A 24745-nucleotide genomic window follows, 5' to 3' on the forward strand; every position below is an offset into this window, starting at 1 on the left:
TCAATATTGCATATTAAATGAGTAGTCAATGTCTTCTGCACACTCATTAACATCCTATAAAGTAATTAGAATCAGTTGGCAATTGAGACACATATGCCAATCTACATAAGTAAATAATTGATGATCACTGAGGTATCATCAACTGATTCAGTGTTTTGAAAGATGTTCAGTGATTGGTCAGAAATCAGCTGACCTTTTATTACAAAAGCAGCAGGAAATGCTCAGACAACTTTTTCCTGGCCTGCTGTTGAGCACGACATATAGGATGCAATACAAGTAAAAACATCAAAAACTTTAAAATTCTTGTTTATTGAATAGGTTGTTCCTGATAATTAATATGTATAACATTTTATACAAGCCATTTCATACAGTCTTCTCTATTAAATGAAAGATGCATATATATTTTATAGGTGTACATTGAAATGAATGACACCATCCTTGGGAATCAGTAAATGTCGAAGCACAGCCCCTGAGGAAGCCATATAAGTGAAACGGAGCTGGCCACTGTCGGGGGTCAGCTAAGTGCTCGACTTTTTTTCTTTTAGAAATAAGACTAACATAAGTGTTTTTGGAATAAACAATGAATAAAAGTTATTTGCAGTAAGAAACAAACAAATATACAAAAAACAAATATATGTTTTAAACTAAGGACTAAATTTAATAAATAAAAATGGATTCAAAAAATTGAAAAAATATACTACGAGGTTTTAAGACCAATAATGATCACCACAACCTCAGTGAAAGACGCTAGAACTTAAGTCTGCGTTCAGGAGTATTGAGGTTTTTTCCTCGTATTAGTAAGATTAGTAATATATATCTTGCATCAATACTGGACTCTGCAACATTTTTGTCTAATTTGATTTTTTTTAGAGCCACAGTTATTTATCTCTCCGTTTGTGTTACCACCATGGAGTTGTCAGGCAACTGAGGCCACACAAACCTAGCTCACTGTGGATCTGATACTGGGTGTCAATCTTCTTGTGAACAACAGGGACCAACAGAGGGGACTGCCCTGAGTACCTCATAGAGAGGAGCCGTCACAGCCTCCTTAGGAGGAGATATAAAGTCCAGGACCTCGAGCATCTTGGCCCTGGGCTCATCCTCCACCTCCAAAGGAAATGGAATGGCATTAGCCATTTCCTTTACAAAATATGGGAAAGAAAGTCTCCACTGGAGAGCCTCTCCTTTCATGTGGTGGAGAGGGCTCAGAAGGAATCCCATAAGACTCGTCCGAAGAAAAGTATCTGAGATCCTCATCTGATTCCCATGAGCGCTCCTCGGTGTTGGAGAAGGTCTCCCTATGGGCTGTCCGAGACTGAGCCTGCCTCAATGCCGAGAAGCCATGTCCCTGAAAGCAATGTAGAGACACTGGCTCCCGCCTCAACTCTGGCAAAGCTTCCTCCACTGACGTTGAGGGGGTTTCCGGTCTAGGTGGCAGTCGACACCAGGGTCACAAGCGGCATTAGTGTAGGAGGCTGCGCTGCAGGCTGAGGGCCAGGCAGGGCCACAACGGAGTTACGGCAGGCGCAAGCACTCTCAATACCGAAGCACAGCAACCCCGTCCAGCAGCTCCGGGAGCAAGACCCAGATGCGCTCATCGAGGGCAGACATCGGAAGAAGCTGGGGCATCGGCTGAGGCATAGGTTGCAGAACCACTGGAGCCAATATGGGAGCAGAATCTCGGCTGCTTGGAGACAATCACAGCAGCACCTCCTGTATGGAGGGAGAGTGGTCCTCCCGGTGCAGTCACTTCTTGGGTGCTGAATCCTCCAGGAGCTCCTAGCACAGTGTATCGAGGGAGATCGATGACGATGCTTCTTGGCCTTCACCCGAAGCATATCACCCATGTTCCTCAGTGCCGACGAGGATGACGTCGAATTCTCATGTCGCCTTGGAGTCGGGTCTGACGATGGACAGTTCCAGGGGGCCTAAACAGCAGGAGGCCTAAAGACAGGTGGAGACCCACTCGATGCCTCACTGCTCCCAGTGTCGTGAGGTCTTGAAGCAGCCATGCTTACCAATGCTCCCGGTGCGACACTTGACATCGATGCCAACATCAAGGAACTAGGCCTGGCACCAAAAATCTTTTCACGCTGAGCCTCCCAGGAAAGCTGAGTCCTCTTCTTCATACAAAGACAGAGAACACAGTTAGCAGGGCTATGGTCAGGATCAAGGCACTACAGACACCAAGAATGGATGTCCTTTCCCAAGATGGTTCGGTTGCACCGGGTACAATGCTTGAAACCACTGGGAGTCTTTATGGACATGGAAGGGAAGACCTCGCCGGCCAAATCAAATGACTCGATGGTGCCTGAAAAAGAGGCGAAGGCACAAAAAAAGGGAGTTGAAAAGGACACATAAACGTGGGCAAAAAATAGACTAAGAAAACAAAGGGGTTTTTTTGCGGTTTTTTTGAAAAAGAAACAAATCTGAAAGAAAAATAGAAATGAAAGGCCGAAGGCACTCAAAAAACCTATTTTACCGGGCATGTGAGCAAAAACTGCAGCTTCTCTTCATGTGGAAAAAAATGAAACTGACAGGACCGCATTTTCGCAGCAAGCAGGAAAGCACTCATACATGCGCAGGAGCCCGGCTTGCACTTCATAAAGCTCTGTCTTTTTAGTTTGGCATACATGCTGGACTGGGCGACGCAGATCAGCGTCTACCCATATGCTTGACCTCAGAGAATGAGAGCAGTCACTGCGGCAAAGACCCTTCCTGTGCATCAAGGATGTTGATGCTGGGGAGGTGTCAGCCCTGTGTCTGGACGAAGAACGGTGGCGATGCTTCTTAGGTTATTTACGCTGCAGGTCCCTCAACATACGCGGTACCGAGTCCAATGCTGGACCTTCTTGATGCCGATTCCAGGTCGAGTGCCACACCTTCTCTGATGCCAATTCCAGGTTCAGGGCTGAATCTCTCGCCATGCTCAATGCCAAACTAAAAAGGGTTTCACACTGGACTCTGGGGGCTTTAAGTGTCCTCATTTGTATGCTCAGACAGAGACACTGTATGTCCTGGTGCTCCAGACCCAAGCATTGAACACACAAGTAATGGGGGTCTCTGCCTGAGATGGTCCTATTACACCGAGTACACTTAAAAGAGGTGTATTTTCAAAGCACTTAGACTTCCAAAGTTGCATAGTAACCTATGGAACTTTGTAAGTCTAAGTGCTTTGAAAATGAGCCCCTTAATGGCCCGGGGAGCTCGAATAACTTTTAACCAAAAATCAGCTGATGCTCTCAGCCAAAGAAAGGCCTCAGAGGCCCCAAAGGCCGAAAATGGAAAAAATGAATATTTACTTAAAATTAACAGTGAAAAAGAACGATTATGTGAAAAAAATATCCTGAAAAACGAAAGCACCTAAAAGGCAAAGTTTGATGCGCTGAGGAGAAATTGGAAACCCAACCTCACTGCTCTGTGGAAAACGCTAGACTGCTGGTCCTGCGCTCAAGCTTCGGGCAGGAAGGCATCCATGCATGTGTCGTGGAGGCACTGCCTCAAAAGTTTTAAAGTAACAGTGCACTATAGCAGTGTCTGCACCAGGCTCCGTGGATGACATCACCCATATGTGAGAATATTATGCCTGCTTGTCCTTGGAGAATACAGACAAACCCTAGAGGCTCCCATCATGATTCTCTAACAAGTGCTTAGAGAAAGGGTGCAACAGGAGGGGTTCTGAAGGATAGGTACAAAATATGTAAGTCATGCAACATGATGCCTGTAGTTAAAATATGAATATGTACACGTATTTGAATACCTGAAACTATGAAGAGGAAAACTACTCACCTTCTCTAGGGTTTGAAGTGTGATACTTGCAGCCACAGATATGATAATGTGCTCTTTGGTCACCGCAGAAGAAATCTCTTTCAAGACACCTGGAAGAACATGTGGCTTTGTGGCCAGAAATACCACTTTACAATCCTCCACCACAGCCACATTGGAATGCGTCACGCTGCAGCCACAGCCCTAAATACCCAAAAACACTACATCACATTTAATAGTAACCTGTTAGCTCCATTCCCTTCAGCTGAGGAAAATCACCACCTAGATTCTGCCAAGTGCCTAGTGGCAATGGGAAGGAGCCTACAACCAATACAACCTCATTATTCAAAGGTCACAGAAAATGTCAATCTCATTAGCAACCACAAAAGCACAAAGGCAAAATCTCTCTTGTATAGATTGCAAAGTATTTATTGTAAAATGAAGATACATACCTGTAGCAGGTATTCTCCGAGGACAGCAGGCTCAATATTCTTACGCACGGGTCGTTGTCCGCGACGGCCCAGGAGATCGGAAACAAACTTGCAAAGCAAAAAGAAGAACTTTCCAGAACGCATCGTCGCGTGGGCCGAACACTGTACATGTGTGAACGGCTTCCCGCCCGCGACAGGAGCATGCATCAACTAGTTAGTAAAAAGAAAAGTAAGGAACTGTAACAACTCCAACAGGGAGGAGGGAGGGTTGTAAGAATATTGAGCCTGCTGTCCATGGAGAATACCTGCTACAGGTATGTATCTTCATTTTCTCCGAGGACAAGCAGGCTCAATATTCTTACGCATGGGGTATCCTTAGCCCCCAGGCTCACTCAAAATAATAAACATTGGTCAATTGGGCCTCGCAATGACGAGGACATAACAGAGACTGACCTGAAAAGAAACACAGCTAAGTGAGAGTGGAGCCTGGAACAGAACAAAATTGGGCTTAGGAGGGTGGAGTTGGATTCTAAACCCCGAACAGATTCTGCAGCACCGACTGCCCAAACCGACTGTCGCGTCAGGTATCCTGCTGAAGGCAGTAGTGAGATGTGAATGTGTGGACTGATGACCACGTTGCAGCCTTGCAAATCTCTTCAATAGAGGCTGACTTCAACTGAGCCACTGACACAGCCATGGCTCTAACATTATGAGCCGTGACATGGCCCTCTAGAGTCAGCCCGGCTTGGGCGTAAGTGAAGGAAATACAATCTGCTAGCCAATTAGATATGGTGCGTTTTCCCGATGGCAACTCCCCTCCTGTTGGGATTAAAAGAAACAAACAACTGGGTGGACTGACTATAGGGCTTTGTCCGCTCCACGTAAAAGGCCAATGCTCTCTTACAGTCCAAGGTGTGCAACTTGTCCTCACCGGGGCGGGTATGTGGACAGAGAAAGAATGTTGGCAAGACAATTGACTGGCTCAGATGGAACTCAGACACCACCTTCGGCAAGAACTTAGGGCGAGTACGGAGAACTACTCTGTTGTGATGAAATTTAATATAAGGTGCATGCACCACTAGGGCTTGGAGCTCACTGCCTCTATGAGATGAAGTAACAGTCACCAAGAAAATGACCTCCCAGGTCAAGTACTTCAGATGGCAGGAATTCAGTGGCTCAAAAGGAGCTTTCATCAACTGGGTGAGAACGACGATGAGATCCCATGACACTGGTGGAGGTTTGACAGGGGGCTTTGACAAAAGCAAACCTCTCATGAAGCAAACAACTAAAGGCTGTCCAGATATAGGCTTACCCTCTACGCGGCGATAAGCACTAATCGCACTAAGGTGAACCCTTATGGAGTTGGTCTTCAGATCAGTCTCTGACAAGTGTAGAAGGTATTCAAGCGTTGGAAGCAAAAATACATAGTAAAAACTTTTTTAGATACATTAAAAGCAGGAAACCGGCCAAAGAGTCGGTTGGGCCGCTGGACGAAAATGGTGTTAAAGGGGCGATCAAGGAGGACAAAGCCGTAGCGGAGAAATTAAATGAATTCTTTGCTTCGGTCTTCACCGAGGAGGATTTGGGGGGGACACCGGTGCCGGAAAGAATATTTGAAGCGGGGGAGTCGGAGAAACTAAACAAATTCTCTGTAACCTTGGAGGATGTAATGGGTCAGTTCAGCAAGCTGAAGAGTAGTAAATCACCGGGACCTGATGGTATTCATCCCAGAGTATTAATAGAACTAAAAAATGAACTTGCGGAGCTACTGTTAGAAATATGCAATCTGTCCCTAAAATCGAGTGTAATACCGGAAGACTGGAGGGTAGCCAATGTTACTCCGATTTTTAAGAAAGGTTCCAGAGGAGATCCGGGAAATTATAGACCGGTGAGTCTGACGTCGGTGCCGGGCAAGATGGTGGAGGCTATTATTAAGAATAATATTGCAGAGCATATACAAAAACATGGACTGATGAGACAAAGTCAGCACGGATTTAGTGAAGGGAAGTCTTGCCTCACCAATCTAATGCATTTTTTTGAGGGGGTAAGCAAACATGTGGACAATGGGGAGCCGGTTGATATTGTATATCTGGATTTTCAGAAGGCGTTTGACAAAGTGCCGCACGAAAGACTCCTGAAGAAATTGCAGAGTCATGGAATCGGAGGTAGGGTATTATTATGGATTAAGAACTGGTTGAAAGATAGGAAGCAGAGAGTAGGATTGCGTGGCCAGTATTCTCAGTGGAGGAGGGTAGTTAGTGGGGTCCCGCAGGGGTCTGTGCTGGGTCCGTTGCTTTTTAATGTATTTATAAATGACCTAGAGATGGGAATAACTAGTGAGGTAATTAAATTCGCCGATGACACAAAATTATTCAGGGTCGTCAAGTCGCAGGAGGAATGTGAACGATTACAGGAGGACCTTGCGAGACTGGGAGAATGGGCGTGCAAGTGGCAGATGAAGTTCAATGTTGACAAGTGCAAAGTGATGCATGTGGGTAAGAGGAACCCGAATTATAGCTACGTCTTGCAAGGTTCCGCGTTAGGAGTTACGGATCAAGAAAGGGATCTGGGTGTCGTCGTCGATGATACGCTGAAACCTTCTGCTCAGTGTGCTGCTGCGGCTAGGAAAGCGAATAGAATGTTGGGTGTTATTAGGAAGGGTATGGAGTCCAGGTGTGCGGATGTTATAATGCCGTTGTATCGCTCCATGGTGCGACCGCACCTGGAGTATTGTGTTCAGTACTGGTCTCCGTATCTCAAAAAAGATATAGTAGAATTGGAAAAGGTACAGCGAAGGGCGACGAAAATGATAGTGGGGATGGGACGACTTTCCTATGAAGAGAGGCTGAGAAGGCTAGGGCTTTTCAGCTTGGAGAAGAGACGGCTGAGGGGAGATATGATAGAAGTGTATAAAATAATGAGTGGAATGGATCGGGTGGATGTGAAGCGACTGTTCACGCTATCCAAAATACTAGGACTAGAGGGCATGAGTTGAAGCTACAGTGTGGTAAATTTAAAACGAATCGGAGAAAATTTTTCTTCACCCAACGTGTAATTAGACTCTGGAATTCATTGCCGGAGAACGTGGTACGGGCGGTTAGCTTGACGGAGTTTAAAAAGGGGTTAGATAGATTCCTAAAGGACAAGTCCATAGACCGCTATTAAATGGACTAGAAAAATTCCTCATTTTTAGGTATAACTTGTCTGGAATGTTTTTACGTTTGGGGAGCGTGCCAGGTGCCCTTGACCTGGATTGGCCACTGTCGGTGACAGGATGCTGGGCTAGATGGACCTTTGGTCTTTCCCAGTATGGCACTACTTATGTACTTATGTACTTATGTCTGTGTAGGACAAGAAAAAGGATCTAGGACCTTGCTGTCACACCAGAAGGCAAACCTCCTCCATTTGAAACACCTCTTTGTGGAATCTTTTCTGGAAGCAAGCAAGATTCAGGAGACACCCTCTGAAAGACCCAAGGAGGAAAATTCTAAGCTCTCAACATTCAGGCCATGAGAGCCTGAGACTGGAGGTTGGAATGTAGAAGTGACCCCTCATTCTGAGTGATGAGAACTGGAAAACAGTCCAATCTCCACAGTTCTTTGGAGGACAACTCCAGAAGAAGAGGGAACCAAATCTGATGCGGCCAGAAGGGTGCAATCAGTATCATGGTTCCGCAGTCTTGCTTGAGTTTCAGCAAAGTCTTCCCTAGTAGAGGTAAGGGAGGATATGCATAGAGAAGGCCTGTCCCCCAATGTGGGAGAAAGGCATATGACGCTAGTCTGTCGTGGGCCTGAAGCCTGGAACAGAACTGAGGGACCTTATAATTGATTTGAGTGGCAAAAAGATCCACTGAGGTAGTGTCCCACGCTCGGAAGATCTTGTGGGCTACGCCCATGTTCAGTGACCACTCGTGAGGTTGCATTATCCTGCTCAACCTGTCGGCCAGACTGCTGTTTACACCTGCCAGATAAGTGGCATGCAGAAACATGCCGTGACAGCGTGCCCAAAGCCACATCTGGACGGCTTCCTGACACAGAGGGCCCCCTGTGTCAGGAGCAAACTGATTGTCTGAATCAATACGATTTGGTTGACAGCCGGTCTCTGAAAGACTTTAGAGCATTCCAGATCGCTCACAATTTCAGGAGATTGATCTGAAGACCTTTTTCCTGAAAGGACCAGGCTCCTTGAGTGTGAAGCCCATCTACATGAGCTCCCCACACCAGGAAGAATGCATCCATCGTCAGCTGTTTTTGTGGAATTTGGAATGGACGTACCAAGGTCAAATTGGATCGAATCGTCTACCACTGCAGAGAATTCCGAAAGTCGGTGGACAGTTGGATTACATCCTCTAGGCTCCCCGCAGCTTGGTACCACTGGGAAGCTAGGGTCCATTGAACCAATCATGTGTATACGTGCCATGAGAGTCATATGAACTGTGGAGGCTATGTGACCCAGAAGCCTCAACATCTGCTGAGCCGTGACCTGTTGAGATGCTTGAGCTATGGACACCAGGGACAGGAGGTTGTCTGCCCTTGCTTCGGGAAGATAAGCTCAAACTGTCTTTGTGTTCAAAAGGGCTCTGATGAATTCCAACTTTTGGACTGGAGTGAGATGGGACTTGGGGTAACTAATCATGAACCCCAGTAGTTCTAGCACCTGAATAGTCATTCGCATGGACTGCTGAGTGCCTGCCTTCGAGGTGCTCTTCACCAGCCAATCGTCGAGATAAGGGAACACATGCACTCCCAGTCTGCGTAGCGACGCTGCGACTACCGCTAGGCACTTTGTGAATACTCTGGGTGCAGACGCCAGACTAAAAGGCAGCACACAGTATTGAAAGTGCTGAGTTCCCAGCTGAAAACGAAGATACTTCCTGTGAGCTGGAAGTATCGAGATGTGTGTGTAAGCATCCAAGTCCAGAAAGCATAGCCAATCGTTTTCTTGAATCATGGGAAGAAGAGTGCCCAGGGAAACCATCCTGAACTTTTCTCGAACTAGAAATTTGTTCAGGCCCCTTAGGTCTAGGATGGGACGCATACCCCCTGTTTTCTTTTGCCCAAGGAAGTACCTAGAATCCCAGCCCTTCTTCCCCTGGTGGAACGGGTTCGACCGCACTGGCCTTTAGAAGAACAGAGAGATCCTCTGCAAGTACCTCCTTGTGCTGTGAACTGTAGGATTGAGCTCCCGGTGGGCAATACAAGAGCACCTTAAGTCTACAGTCCAATCAAGAAGCAGATCTTGTACTCTTGGATTTGCCCGGCACTTGCTTCCACTGTTGTAATTTGGCCCGTGTTACAGCTGCTAAATCTGCTGTTGGAGCCTCCATTGTCGCCAACCCCTCGCTTTTCAAGATCTGCCAGACCTCCGCCAAGGTGCGAGTCCGATGCATTTTAACTCCCGCCATAAAAGGGCAAAGGGAAACGCCCAGCGATACGGGATCTTGTGCTTAATTAATATATCCAAGGCAGGTTTCATCTCTCGCCGCAAAGACAGGGTATGCGCAGACGAATCCTGGAACACCCTCACTTGGGCTTCATTGTAGTCAATGTGCTGGGTCTGTCTTGCATGCTGCAACACCTGCTCTTTTGCAGTAAAAGTGGTAAAGCAGACAACAATGTCTCTGGGTCTATTTTCTAGTTTTTTTCCCCAGTGCTCTGTGGGCTCTTTCAATGGCAATCTCCTCAGTTCCCAACAACTTGCCACACAGTGTTTTCACAATCGTGACAACATCTTCCTTGTCCCCTACCTCCGGGACCCCCCTAAATCTCAAATTGTTTCGTTGCCCACGATTTTCCAGATCGTCAACTTTAAACTGCAAGTCAATGTATAATTCAAACAGTTTTGTGCAGCGCGCCTCAGCCTCACCAAACTTTACTTCTTGCTCGTCCACTCTGCCCTCAAGCTCTTCTACTCTGCCTCCCAGCTCACGCAGATCCACTCTCAGGGCGTCCATTTTCTCCAGGATCTCGTCTTCAGAGCTTTTAATTTCCACCCGGATATCCATCAAGCACTTTGTTAAGTCTTTGGAAAGCCCCCGCTTAACACAGACTGTGCCCGTCTCGGACAGCGGCGGAGCCGAGTCGGAGTCCAAGTGCGAGGCGGGATCAGACGCGAGCAGATGGCGTTGCGGGGTCCTGGCCTTTTGCCAACCAGAATGGCGTTCGCGCTCCTTCCTCGCGGTCGCCATATCCACAGGAAAAAATTACCGCTACCGCTTCAGCACAGCAAGTGGTACACTGCGCAGTTAAATTAATCTCGGTAGAGGAGCGAATTATCGCTATTATAGCTAATAGAGGAGTGGGGTGCGTCGGAGCAACGAACCTAGGCAGCCATTCAGGTTCGTGACGTCACTTCCTCCCTCCTGGCAGTTAAAATTTAATTTAATGCCAAGAAGTGTACAGTGATGCACTTGGGGTGCGGAAACCCAAAAGACAGATATCGGATAGTAGGGGAGAGATTAGTAAGTTCGACTCAGGAGAGAGACCTTGGGGTGTTGGTGTCGGAGAATCTGAAGGAGAACAATGCGACAAGGCGACGGCCGTGGCCAGAAGGATGCTAGGCTGCGTAGAGAGGGGCATAACCAGCAGAAGAAAGGAGGTGTTGATTCCCCTCTACAAGTCGTTGGTGAGGCCCCACCTGGAGTATTGTGTTTAGTTTTGGAGGCCGTATCTTGCTAAAGATGTAAAAAGACTGGAAGCGGTGCAAAGAAAAGCTATGAAAATGGTATGGGATTTGCGTTGCAAACCGTACGAGGAGACTTGCTGATCTGAACATGTATACCTTGAATGAAAGGAGAAACAGGGGTGATATGATACAGACGTTCAAATATTTGAAAGGTATTAATCCACAAACGAACCCTTTCCAGAGACAGGAAGGTGGTAGAACTAGAGGACATGAAGTGAGGTTGAAGGGGGGCAGATTCAGGACTAATGTCAGGAAGTATTTTTTCACAGAGAGGGTGGTGGATATGTGGAATGCCCTCCCGCGGGAGGTGGTGGAGATGAAAACGGTAATGGAATTCAAACATGCGTGGGATAAACACAAAGGAATCCTGTTTAGAAGGAATGGTTCCACGGAATCTTAGCGGAGATTGGGTGGCAACGCCGGTAATTGGAAACAAAACGGGAGTTGGGCAGACTTCTATGGTCTACGCCCTGATAGTGACTGAATAGATAGGGATGGGCTGGAGTGTAAATTTTAAGGGGCTTCAATGTTAGCTTCAGAACTTAGTACAAGAAGAGTACTGGGCAGACTTCTACAGTCTGTGCCCTGAGAAAGGCAAGGACAAATCAAACTCGGGTATACATATAAAGTATCACATACCATGTAAAATGAGTTTATCTTGTTGGGCAGACTGGATGGACCGTACAGACTGGATGCTGTCATTTACTATGTTACTATGTAATACAATTAAAATATCTTTCCAAAAAGCGCAACTTTATTCAAGTATTTTGTACTAATTGTATTGAGTCAGTTGATGTAGTGTATCATTTAATTCAGAAAATTAAAGAGTCATGGGATAGGAGGCAATAAATACCCTGATGTGGATTAGGAATTTGTTATTGGACAGAAAACAGAGGGTAGGGTTAAATGAATCCAGAAACTGGACAAATACAAAGTGATGCACATTAGGAAGAATAATCTGAATCATAGTTTCCTGATGCTAGGGGCCACCTTGGGGATCAGCACCCAAGAAAAAGATCTAGGTGTCGTTGTAGATAATACACTGAAATCTTCTGCTCAGTGTGCGATGGTGGCCAAAAAAGCAAACAGGATGCTAGGAATTATTAGGAAATAGATAAGACCGAAAATAATATAATGCATCTGTATTGCTCCATGGTCCGACCTCATCTTGAGTATTGTGTTCATTTCTGGTCGCCGTATCTCAAAAAAGATAGCTGAATTAGAAAAGGTTCAAATAAAAGCGACCAAAATGATAAAGGGGATGGAACTCCTCTCACAAGAGTAAAGGTTAAAGAGGTTAGGGCTCTTCAGCTTGGAAAAGAGACAGATAAGGAGAGATATGATTGAGTCTACAAAATCCTGAGTGGCGTAGAACGAGTAGAAGTGAATCAATTTTTTACTTGTTACAAAAGTACAAAGCCTAGAGCACATTCAAGGAAGTTACACGGAAATACTTTTAAAACAAGTAGGAGGAAATATTTTTTCACAATCAATAGTTAAGCTCTGGAACTTTTTGCCAGAGAAGGAGAAATTAGACCTTACTTGCTAATTTGCTTTCCTTTAATCCCTCCGGACCAGCCCAGGATTGGACTGATGGGTTGTGCTCGCCTACCAGCAGGTGGAGACTAAGAAAAAACTCTGACTCTAGAGAGCCAATAAGAGCCCTGGTCATGTGACCTTTGCCTCAGTATTTGAATAACAAAGCAGAAAGGAAAGATCAGACCTATCTTCTGTGCCATGAGGAATATAAGCAGCCAGAAAGCACTACCAAACAAAACATGCTTATCATACGGCGAAGCCGTGATTTCGGGCTCACCAACAACTCATTGTAGAGCTGAGGTATGGCCAACTATGTACAGATTCATGAGCATATAAATATACGAATTTATTTCACTGTGAAAAGATATAAACCGGAAAACTTGCAGAATATTTAAGATATAGCCTTGTAACTTTTAGAACTTTTAAGCATTTTCTTAAGACTGTCTAACTCACAGAAACCGCTCTGTAGAAGACAGTTGAAAATCTGTACACAGTAAAGTTGAATATATATTGTGAAAGATACCACGGGAGGGACCTGGGCCGGTCCGGAGGGATTAAAGGAAAGCAAATTAGCAGGTAAGATCTAATTTCTCCTTCCTTAGCATCCCTCCGGACCGGCCCAGGATTGGACTGATGGGACGTAACAAAGCAGTAGTCCTAAGGGAGGGACCCCCGCAAACCAGCGGTGAGCACTCTTGATGCGAAGATGGCCTCCTGACTACACTGAACATCCAGCCTGTAATGCTTAGAGAATGAATGAAGAGAGGACCATGTCGCCGCTTTACAGATTTCTGCCGGAGGAACCAAGGAGCACTCTGCCCACGAGGCTGCCTGTTCTCGAGTAGAATGAGCTTTAACCGTCTCCGGAACTGGTCTGCCTGATAAAAGGTAAGCAGACGCTATCATCTCTTTAATCCAGCGAGACAAAGTTGCCTTAGAAGCTGACAAACCTTTGCGGTGACCCGCAAAAAGAAGAAAGAGACGGTCCGAGCGACGGAAGTCGTCAGTAACCGCGAGATACCTTTTAAGGACTCTCTTAACGTCCAGAGTACGCAAGTTCCGCTGCCCCTGTGTTCCTGAGGCCGATCCCAGTACAGGGAGAAAAACCGACTGGGAGAGATGAAAACGAGATAGCACCTTAGGCAAAAAGGAAGGAACTGGCCGAAGGACCACGCGCTCTTTAGAGAATTCCAGGAATGGAGATCTACAGGAAAAAGCTTGCAACTCTCCGAGCAGATGCAATAGCCACCAAGAACAGCGCCTTAAGCGTTAAATCCTTCAAAGAACAAGCTTGCAAAGGCTCAAAAGGAGGTTTTGTTAGAGTCGTGAGAACCAGATTGAGATCCCAAGATGGAAACACCGCCCTGACCGGAGGACGAAGAAGACTTACCCCCTTCAAAAAACGGATCACATCGGGAAGGCTGGCGACAGACTTACCCCGAATGCGACCTCTGAAACAGGAGAGAGCTGCCGCCTGCACTTTGAGTGAAGAAAGAGAAAGTCCTTTATCAAAACCTCGCTGCAGAAAATCTAACATCTGAGCCACGGACGCCCGGAAAGGGACAACGCCCGCCTCTGCACACCAAGCCTCAAAAATTCTCCAAGTACGAATATAGTTCACGAGAGGTGGAACGCCGACGAGAACGAAGAATGGCGGAAAACACAGGTGCTGAGAAACCCCTCTTAGCTAACCGGGCTCGTTCAAGAGCCAAGCCGTAAGACAAAATCGAGCCGGATCTGGATGTGGTACTGGTCCTTGCACCAGCAAGTCCTTGTGCACGGGAAGCTGAAGAGGAGCCACTGCCGACAGACGTTGGAGATCCGCGTACCAAGGGCGCCGAGGCCAGTCTGGAGCCACCAAAATCACTGGCCCCTCGTGTTCCTCGATCCTCTGTAGGAGACGACCTATTAGAGGCCATGGCGGAAACGCATAAAGAAGACCGGAGGGCCACTGCTGTAACAGAGTGTCTACCCCTGCCGCTCTGACATCCCTGCGGCGACTGAAGAACCGAGGGACCTTGGCGTTGAGCCCTGAGGCGAACAGATCCAGAACTGGAGTGCCCCAGCGTTGCACTATGCAGTGAAAGGCCTGATCGCTGAGAGCCCATTCCCCGGGATCGAGAGTGTGTCGACTGAGAAAGTCTGCCCGCACATTGTCGACCCCTGCTACATGCGAGGCTGATATGGCGGAGAGGTGAACCTCTGCCCACGCGAGGAGCCTCTCCGCTTCTCGATACAAGAGACGACACCTCGTTCCTCCCTGGCGGTTGATGTAGGCCACTGCCGAGGCATTGTCTGAGAGAACTCGTACCGCCTTGCCTACTAGGAGATGACCAAGAATCGCCCTGGTTTCCAAGAAATTGATGGATTCAGCTGCTTCCAGCGGGGACCACAGCCCCTGGGTCCACTTGTCCAGGCAGTGAGCTCCCCAGCCCCGGAGACTGGCATCTGTTGTTAATGGTATCCACCAAGGAGACTCCAACGGCATTCCTGCCGAGAGATTCTTCATTCGTAGCCACCAGCAAAGAGAGCTATGTTCTGGATGACGGAGTAACAACTTCATCGTGAGAGGATGTCGCTGAGAAGACCACCGGGAGAGCAGGGACCACTGAAGAGACCTCATATGCAATCTGGCCCGAGAACCTGCAGATAATCCCGAGCCGACGGGGTTTTCTGATGAAGTAATCCCAGAACCTGAGACCTGAGCTTCAAGACTCTTCCCTGCGGGAGGAAAACTCGACCCTTCTCTGTATCGAAGGTGACTCCCAAATACTCTAGCGACTGAGTGGGAACCAACCGGCTCTTGGCCAGATTCACTACCCAACCTAGGGGCTGCAAGAAAGCTCAGTGGGATGCTGGTTCCGTAAATGGATGGGGGAATGGGATGAAAAAATAACTGCGTCCAGCTTTGAGGGGTTGAGCTTCATCTGATTCACATAAGAATTGCAGAAGGCTGCATAGAAAGAAGAAGTGATAATTCCCCTGTACACGTCATTGCTGAGGTCTCACTTAGAATACTGTATTTGGTTCCGCAGGCCATATCTCGCTAAGGATATAAGATGAAGTGGTTCAGACAAACGCAAACAAAACAGTATGAGGCTTGTACCAGAAGACACAAGAGAAGAAATCTGAAGACCTGAATATGCATACCCTAAAGGAAAGGGATAACATGGGAGATAATAACCTTTCAAGTACTTAATGAACAAAATTCTTCCAAAGAAAGGGATGCTGAAGAACCAGAAGACAGGAAATGAAGCTGCAAAGAGGCAAATTTAAACCAACACCAGAAAATATTTTTTCATATGAAGGCTGCTAGATGTTTGGAATGCCCTCCCTGTAGAAGAACTGGGGACAAAAACTGTGAAAATTTTTAAAAAGCATGGGATAAACACAGAGGATCTCTATATACTGTAGCAAGATGATGGAATCAACATATATATAGGACAATACTGAACAAAAGACAAGAGTACCTCTGCAGCGTAGCAGTGACAACCCTAGATAAAAGATGAGGTAACCTTCAAGAAGCAGCAGTAACACCCCCCCCCCCCCCAAAAATAAAGGCACAGAGGGGGTAACAAACACCTTTATAGGGCAGGTTAGATGGGCCATGCTAGTCTTTATCTGCTGTCATTATGTTACAGAAGTTTTCCAGCTCAGAAATATGGCAAGAACAGTGAAAAACATGTCCAAAAGCAAAAACAGAAAGATTCTTAGCTGGCTACAGGAAACATTTACAAACATATTTCTGCCAGAAGTGGTATTACAAAGCAATACTTGCACTTGCCACATTAACTGTTTCCTCATTAAGAAAAGGGTAAAAATTTAACTTTTTATTTAGACTTATATTTGGGTGTATAAACTGTATTATGTTATTATCTTGTCTGTCCTTTTTTTAATAGTTGGTTCTGTGTATTTTATTGTTCCCCACCTAGTTAACAGGAGGGTTATAAACGTAATAAATAAATGAAATTATCATAAAAAATTATAAATGCATAGTAATTATGCATTAAATCTGCAAAAAAAGCTATTATCTTAATCATTTTACCATGCAGAGGTTATGTCAGTTTCTGTTCTTTTTTGGATTCATTTTAACCAGGTGTGCATAAACTTTTGCATAGAACTGTATGAGCAAACTGCAGATGCCCATATGCATCTTGGAAAGCTGGCTCAATCAGTAGTGGGTTAAACTTCCCTGTAAAATGTATTTTAGAATTGCTCCCATAGTATATGTCTTTAAGAAATGTGCTTCTTGAGAAAAATCTACAGTTTCCCAGGAAAACTGCATTTTCCTCAGAAAGCAAAAGTGTTATCACAGAAGAGCATAAGGTGGATACAGATGACCAGCTCATTGAAAGGTAAGAGTATTGACCAAAAGAGAAAAGCACCAAAGAGCGATCTGTTTTCTTACCTTGAATTTTCGTAGATTCCTGTCTGAAGGAGCACTCACAAGGACATTTATGGCCTGGATTTGATCTTTAAAAAAAAATATATAAAAAAATGAAATGATTTTGCAAGGGTACCAGAGATCCCCTACAGGGCATTCAAGAAAAAAACCCAATAACCTCCCCTAACAAGGTCCATTATTCTTAATACAACCCCAAAACACATGTCGAAGACATCATTAGTGATGAAGCACTGATCTGTGGGCATTGGCGATTTTTTTTTAAGTCAAAGTATCCTGTCAAGGCCAGCAGCAACAGCCTCTGCCTTTCACTCCAGCTGTTATGGGGGAAAGAAAATGAATTTGAGAAGGTTCCAGATCAGTGACCGGAAAGAAAATTAGCACTGTCTCCGAGTATGACACACCCAGGGTGCAATCCCAAATCAGCACCCAACCTTTATCAAGACCTTTAACCTCTGAATGCAAATGAAAAGATTCTACTATGACCAAAACTGCTACAGAACTAAACAAAGAAAGAAAGCATAGGATAAGAACAGAGGATACTGGTTGGCTCTGAGGTATATACTGCATCAGGAATGGGTAGACTAGATGGTTTTGCAGTTCTTGTATGCTGTGATTGTTCTTTGTTCTTATAACTAGGATTTCTGATTTTAGCCAATAAACACTGATAAAAGAACCTTGATGCAAAACAATGCAAATAGGTGTTTAATGAATAAACACCAGAAAAACAACAACTTCTAGTAGTCTCCCCTTGTTACCTATTCTTCATTCAGTTTTTGTGCTTTTCCTGTGCTGACAACTTCTAAGTGGCACAAATACACATATTTGATTCCACCAGAAAGGTACTCAGCAATAGTCCCTGTGGCATGAAAACAGTGAACACTGATACTTTGTACCTTCAAAGAACCCTTAATAAGCTTAACATTAAACATATACATTTACAATTTATAAACACTTATGAATAGAAGCCCTAATTATAAATCTATTAGTCCTCTTTATTGAGCATTAGTGTGCATTGCCACTAGGCCCACAGGAATAACATAGGTGCAGTGGCAGATGGCATGCACTGTTTAATAAACAGGCCCATAAATATACGTCCTCACTGGACTGTGCTATCTTGACAAAACTCCTGGAGAAACTTCTACACTAAGCTTATCATCAGGTTCCACACACGTGTAATGACTACAAAATCATGCCATAAGTACATAAGTAATGCCACACTGGGAAAAGACCAACGGTCTATCGAGCCCAGCATCCTGTCCACGACAGCGGCCAATCCAGGCCAAGAGCACCTGGTAAGCTTCCCAAACGTACAAACATTCTATACATGTTATTTCTGGAATTGTGGATTTTTCCCAGTCCATTTAGTAGTGGTTTATGGACTTGTCCTTTAGGAAACCGTCTAACCCCTTTTTAATCTCTGCCAAGCTAACCGCCTTCACCACGTTCTCCGGCAACGAATTCCAGAGTTTAATTATGCGTTGGGTGAAGAAAGCTTTTCTCCGATTTGTTTTAAATTTACTACACTGTTGTTTCATCACATGCCCCCTAGTCCTAGTATTTTTGGAAAGCGTGAACAAACACTTCACATCCACCTGTTCCATTCTACTCATTATTTTATACTAGCCATTAAGCCTGTTAAAACGGGCGAGATTTGTGTTTTGCAAAATGTAATAATTCTCACCTCAATCCATCCATGTCCAGCAAACCTCCTCTCTCCCCTGCCCTCCCCTCCCCATGTCCAGCAACCCTGCTCTCTCCCCTGCCCTTCCCCCCCCATGTAAAGCAGCCCTCTTGTATCCCCTGGTCTCCCCCCCCCCCCCCCCGTCCACCAACCATCCCCTCTCCCCTGCACTTCCCCCAAATCCAGCAACCCTCCTCTTTCCCCTTGGCCTCCCCCCCCCCCCCCCGGTCCACCAACCCTGCTCTCTCCCATGCCCTCCCCCCCCCCCATGTCCAGCAGCCCTCCTGTCTCCCCTGGCCTCACCCCGTCCATCGACCTTCCTCTCTCCCCTGCCCTCCCCCCATCCACCAACCCTCCTCTCTCCCCTGCCCTCCCCCCATATCCAGCAACCCTCCGTTTTCCCTTGGCCTCCCCCCCTGCTCTACCCTACCCTACCCTCCCCCCATGTCCAGCAACCCTCCTCTCTGCCCTGCTCTCTCCCCATGTCCAGCAACCCTCCTCTCTCCCCCCTGCCCTCCCCCCATGTCCAGCTACCCTCCTCGCTGCCGCTCCCTCCCTCCTCCGTGCCGGGCCTCCTGCACTGACATGAGAGCGCCTCTCACCTCCATGTGAAAGCGCTGCAGGCAGCAGCGCTTCCACATGGAGGTGAGAGGCGCTGTCATGTCACTGCAGGGGGCTCGATACGGAGAGGGGCGGGAACGGCGTCGGGGATGGGGGGGTGGAGGTTGGTGCGCCGGCGATGTTGCTTCATCTCCAGGCTCCAGCGGCAGCATCCGTTTCCCTCTCTGTTCCGCCCTCTGACATCATCACATCTTGACGCGAGGGCGGGGCAGAGATGGAAGTCTCTACTGCGCATTTGCGGGTGAGTCGGTCACTTGTCATTTATATGTTTGATACCTCTATCATGTCTCCCCTCGGCCGTCTCTTCTCCAGAGCTCCCATAATTTTAGTCTTTCTCCAGGTCTCCCACATCTGGGACAGTCTATGGGGGATGTGATGCCATCTGCAGAGTCTTCACTGTGAGGCCACATTTGCATAAATCAGTAGGGGCTGAAAATCAGAGCAATGTGGGGGGGAAATATGGTAGCTTGATGGTAGTGCTCTACTGAAACTTGTTTGTTGGCGTTGGTATCCAAGCCCTGAGTACCTGAAAAATAGGATGATCCTCCCCACACCGCCAAGGACACTAAGGTCCTCCCAAGGACTTTCACTAACCACTTTCACTAACCACACCCTCTCCAAAAGACATTACACAATGTGATACCCGCAAGCGAGCCTTCTCCGGAGTAGCCCCCACACTCTGGAATGCACTGCCTGAAAAGCTGCACTTAACACAAGACTTTCTCTACTTCAGGAAGCAGGTGAAAACTTGGCTCTTCAACCAGGCCTCTACTGGAAGAAGTAACTAACTCGTTAAGTCTCACTCACACACAAGGTGTACTCAGGTTGCATATACTGCAGCAGAGCATGTTTATCCACTCCTACCCTAGCTGAGATAACATTTAACCAATCACCTTACTTTCTAACTCTTCCTACTTTCTTACCCTTCCATATGTTGTTACATCTTTGCTATCACCTATAATGTTCTATTATGTATTGTGTTGACATTATACATAGTATACTATGCCATACTTTGTATTGTTTTTTAATATTTTCACTGCTGTAATTGTCTATTGCTCATGTTTGATCTATTCTTACTGTATAGATGCACCTGCAAATAGGTGGGAAAATGTGGGATACAAATGCAACAAATAAATAAATACCACCTTGAGTGAATTCCTTCAAAAAGACGGTAAATAAAACCTAATAAATAAATAAATAAAAAGCTAAGATTGTTACTGGATAGAGGCACACCAACTTTTCTAATGCAGCTAGACTTATCCAGTGCTTTAGATTTATTTTTATTTATTGGGATTTATTAACCACATTTATGAAGAGATTCACCCAAGGCGGTATACAGCAGGTACAGTTTAACATAAAACTTACAATTTCGTTAACAGAATAACAATAATAAAACAACCAAGAATAAACTAAATACAATAAATGAGGCAAACTTGAAAACAGTAAATTGAAAACTAATAATAGAACTACCATGAAACAGTATCAAAAATATACACATTTAACAGAACTGGAATTCAAATACAAGAGATATAATACAATGTTAGCATAATACTAATGATACACCTAATAAGCATGCATTAGAGCATTCAACATAGATATGATGCTAAAGTTTCTACAATACAGCTTACCATATAGCTGAGGGACCAAGATCAGACATATGATGGGAACAAGATGCGTGGTACAGAGTTAGTTGGGATAATTTGATGGTTAGCTAAAATCAAGGCAAGTTCTTTGTATAGTTAAGCAAGAGATAAGGAACTGAGCTAAGTTACAGTAGGTGTATCAAGCTAGTACAGATTTAGTAGATCATGACTTTTTACTACAGAAATTAGATTTAAAAAGGAATTACAGGATTGGTAATCCAGGTTTTCTGGATTCCTAAAAATATTGCAGATGTTATTCTGTTAAGATGCATCATGAGATTTCAATAACATGGTCACCTGGATGAAGACTTCCCCAGTGATCTCTGCTTTCTCCAATTTTAATATATGTGTTAGGTTATTCAGTGAGGAGCTTAGTGACATGGGTATATTTTACTTATGCCAATTTACTAGGTTGAGTGTTCCGATTGTGTTTTGAGTATCTACTTCATTATCTGAAATTGCTTTCCATGTATCCAGATTTGGATGATAAATCATGTTTTTTAAAGCTGAATAGTGATAAAACTATCTTATGGGTGGGTGGAAAGACTAACCCCTTCCCTTTATTAGAACTTGTTTTGGAAGGAAAAAAAATTACTCTTCAGTCCAAAATTAGAAGTCTGCAGAGATATTCAAATCTGTTCTATCTTCCGTTTTTGCAAAATTACATCATTTACATCATGTTAAAGCTCCCAATAACAGCAGAGTTGATTTTAAGATGTTATATAGGGATTGCTCTTACTTGGAGAAATTTTGAATTACTAACTTTGGGCTTTAGAACTAAGCAAGTAACACATTAAACAAATTTGAATTACCAGTAGTTTCTATGATCAAAAGACAATCAATATGAAGAAGATACCTAGACTCATTTTTTTTTGTAAGTTTATGGACCTCTATGCCCCCTTAGATGTGAAATCGATCACCTAAGATTCAGAAAGGGTTTGAAAACTTGGTTATTTGGGAAATTGTTATATTAGATTTAATGCTGTCAGTTTATAATTATTGTAATTGCTGGAATGAGTGATGTTATTCTGGGGGGTTTCCCCCACTTTTTTAATGTAAATAAGTTTATACCTGAAGCAAAAAAGAGTGTCAGTGGGACTTGAACCCTGATCTTTCTGGTTCACAGCAACATACTGCTCCAACCACTAGGCTACTCCTCCATGCCTCCTTTTAGTATTCACGAAGTGATTTGGATTAATAGTTCCAGTTAATTGATTTGATCCAAACATATTTTTATTGGTTTTAAACATAATAAAACAGAGTCTTGCTTATCCAACTTTCTGGATTATCCTCAGTGACATCACTGCACTGTCACTGAGATGAGCTTGGGTTTCTCTTTCCTGGCATCACGTTTATTTAAAAGACAGCAGTGCTAGGTAAGATTCTTTGGTACATTAAATATTAAACTCATTTTTATTGCTTCCTCATGCATTCAATATACTTCTATTTTATCCCTTATACCAGTGGTTCCCAAACCTATCCTGGAGGCACCCCAGCCAGTCAGGTTTTCAGTGTACAGCGCTGCATACGTCTAGTAGCACTATAGAAATTAGTAGTAGTAGTAGTAGGATACCCACAATGAATGTTCCCGAGAGAGATTTGCATGCACTGCCTCTACTGCCTGCACATCTCTCTCATGAATATTCACTGTGGATATCTTGAAACCTGACTGGCTGGGGTGCCTCCAGGACCAGGTTTGGGAACCACTGCCTTATACATTTATTCAGGGCCAGCTCAACCTATGGACCAGGTGAGGCACTGGCTCAGGGTGCCAAAATCCCAGTCCAGTCTAACTTCAAACTCCTAGAGAGGTTTTGGTGCCCTTCATCAGTAGTGCCTCACCTGGTCCAGCAGGCGGGAGGAGTTGATAGAGAGGGACTCCTGCAATCCGGTGGGAGCCAAAGCAAAAGTTGGCTGATAGGCCATAGTTCTCTGGGCCAGCCCTGCACTTATCCGACTTTTCAATTAGCCAACAACTTCTAAGTCCCATTTACGTCAGATAATCTATTCTCTACTGTATATGCATTGCAGCATACATAATGTTTTTAACATACCAAAATGTCTTCAAAAAATGGTTTGTGGGACTGATGATTAAAATGGTGGGCTAATTAACACAGCTAAATTATATGCTGCTCTACAAACTCCATATTCCCATGGAGGCATATTTTCAAAGCACTTAGACTTACAAAGTTCCATAGGTTACTACATAAGTTTGTATGACTAAGTGCTTTACACCTATCATAATATTTAAGTCTGGAGGTTTAGTTAGAAGTAAAAAAGTATTGTTTTATAATAGCTACATAGATGTATATGTGCCTTTACAGAACAAGCTCAAACAATGACTCTCGGGAACATAAGTACTAGGGAGCTGTGAACGTTTTCAAGTCTTCACATTTTATAAGATATGCATTATGTACTGCAGCTGCACCCTGTGGAATGCTATGCACTGGGAATGTTTACATGTAGATTTTGTAGGTACAAATTTGGAGTGTACCTACTTTTTACACATATGTACGTATAAAACATGCTATACACGTGGAAAGACTTCATAAAGTTATCCCCAGCAGTCCAATGGAAGGGGGAGGGGAGAGAAGAATAAACTTTGCATTTTTCATCGCCCTGAAGCAATGTGTACAACAGAAATTTAAGCTTGGAAATTCCTACACTTGTCGCTTAACTCAGTTTGTCTGTGTAGTGGTACAACCCAGGAATTGGTGACAAGCTGAAACAGTTGTTATCAGAGAAGTCTGCCTAAACTTCAACCTTCTGTAAACGTCACAGAGCAAAGACATATACGGGTCCAGCGTTATGGACATGTTTATAGCTGCAGTACCAATTCAAACTACTACTATTGCGCTACAAGGCATACGCAGCGCTATACACCATACACGAAAAGCCAGTCCCTGCTCAAAGAGCTCAATCTAAATAAGACAGGTAGACAGACAGAACTAAGAGGTAAGGGAATTAAAGAGGAGGTGATAAAAGGTACAGGGTGAGTAGTGATTAGGAGTCAAAGGCAGCGTCAAAGAGGTGGGCTTTTGGCCTGGACTTGAAAACGGCCAAAGACGGGGCTAGACGTATAGGCTCGGGAAGCCTACAACCGTCCGGGAACAGAGCCGGCCCATGGCAGAAGGTCCCTGCGGCCTGTGCCTTCTACGGTCTGCGTGCGTCTGGTAGCGCTATACAAGTGCTATTAGTAGTAGTAGTAGTAGGTATGGGATCCGCTACCCCCGCAGCCCAGTTTGTACCTGATAACACCATCCCTTCCAGAATCGCGCAGGCCATCTTCCCCGCCCCTATGAAGCCCACCCGGGGCGGCCGGCCCAAACACTCCATGCTGCCACTACCAGCACTTCACTAACGGACGCCCGTAGGCTTCAGCCAGCCCAAGAACCAATGCAGCCGCGCGCCTCGCGTCATCAACGGCTGCGCGCGGCACGAGCAGCTCGGAAGGGGCGCGTACTTTGTGCTCGAGTCGCGAGCGTAGTGACTCTAGTACGGTACGGGATACACAACAGCATGACAAGTGTGGCGCGTGCATAATACAACCGCACAGCGGCATGATAAACAGTACAATAGCACAAGCAAAATGCTGCCGCACAGCAGCATGACCAGAAGTACAGTAGCACACTAATAAATTATGAGTCATAATACAACCACACAGCAGCTTGACAAGCAGTACACTAGTACACGCTTTACGCGTAATACAACTTCATAGCGGCGTGACAAGCAGTACCGTCCGTAGCAAAACAAACAGCTGCACAACAGAATAACAAGCAGTACAGTAGCAAAAACATAATACAGTACCACACGTATAATACATGCATAGCAACATGACAAACAGTACAGTAGCACACGCATACTACAGCCGCACAGCGGCAGGACAGCCAGTACAGTAGATTAAAAAACAAACAAACCAATTGGCCTTGGGTAGACCAATTTGGTTCTAACACAGGCATTTATTACCACCTAACCA

General features: G+C 45.2%; 1 protein-coding gene across 1 annotated transcript in view; it reads right to left on the reverse strand.

Annotated features, from left to right (window-relative positions):
* The window catches only part of PYCR3 (pyrroline-5-carboxylate reductase 3), a 128679-nt gene extending 104484 nt beyond the window's left edge, over nt 1–24195 (reverse strand). Inside the window, exons 1-3 of the mRNA XM_030219923.1 lie at nt 24018–24195; nt 16828–16892; nt 3790–3969 (exon numbers count right to left, since the gene is read on the reverse strand). Coding sequence (XP_030075783.1) covers nt 3790–3969; nt 16828–16892; nt 24018–24105 — 333 coding nt within the window. The 5' untranslated portion in view covers nt 24106–24195. The remainder of the gene's footprint in view (nt 1–3789; nt 3970–16827; nt 16893–24017) is intronic.
* Between the last annotated feature and the right edge of the window lie 550 nt (nt 24196–24745).

Source organism: Microcaecilia unicolor, chromosome 1, assembly GCF_901765095.1.
Source record: "Microcaecilia unicolor chromosome 1, aMicUni1.1, whole genome shotgun sequence".
NCBI lineage: Eukaryota > Metazoa > Chordata > Amphibia > Gymnophiona > Siphonopidae > Microcaecilia > Microcaecilia unicolor.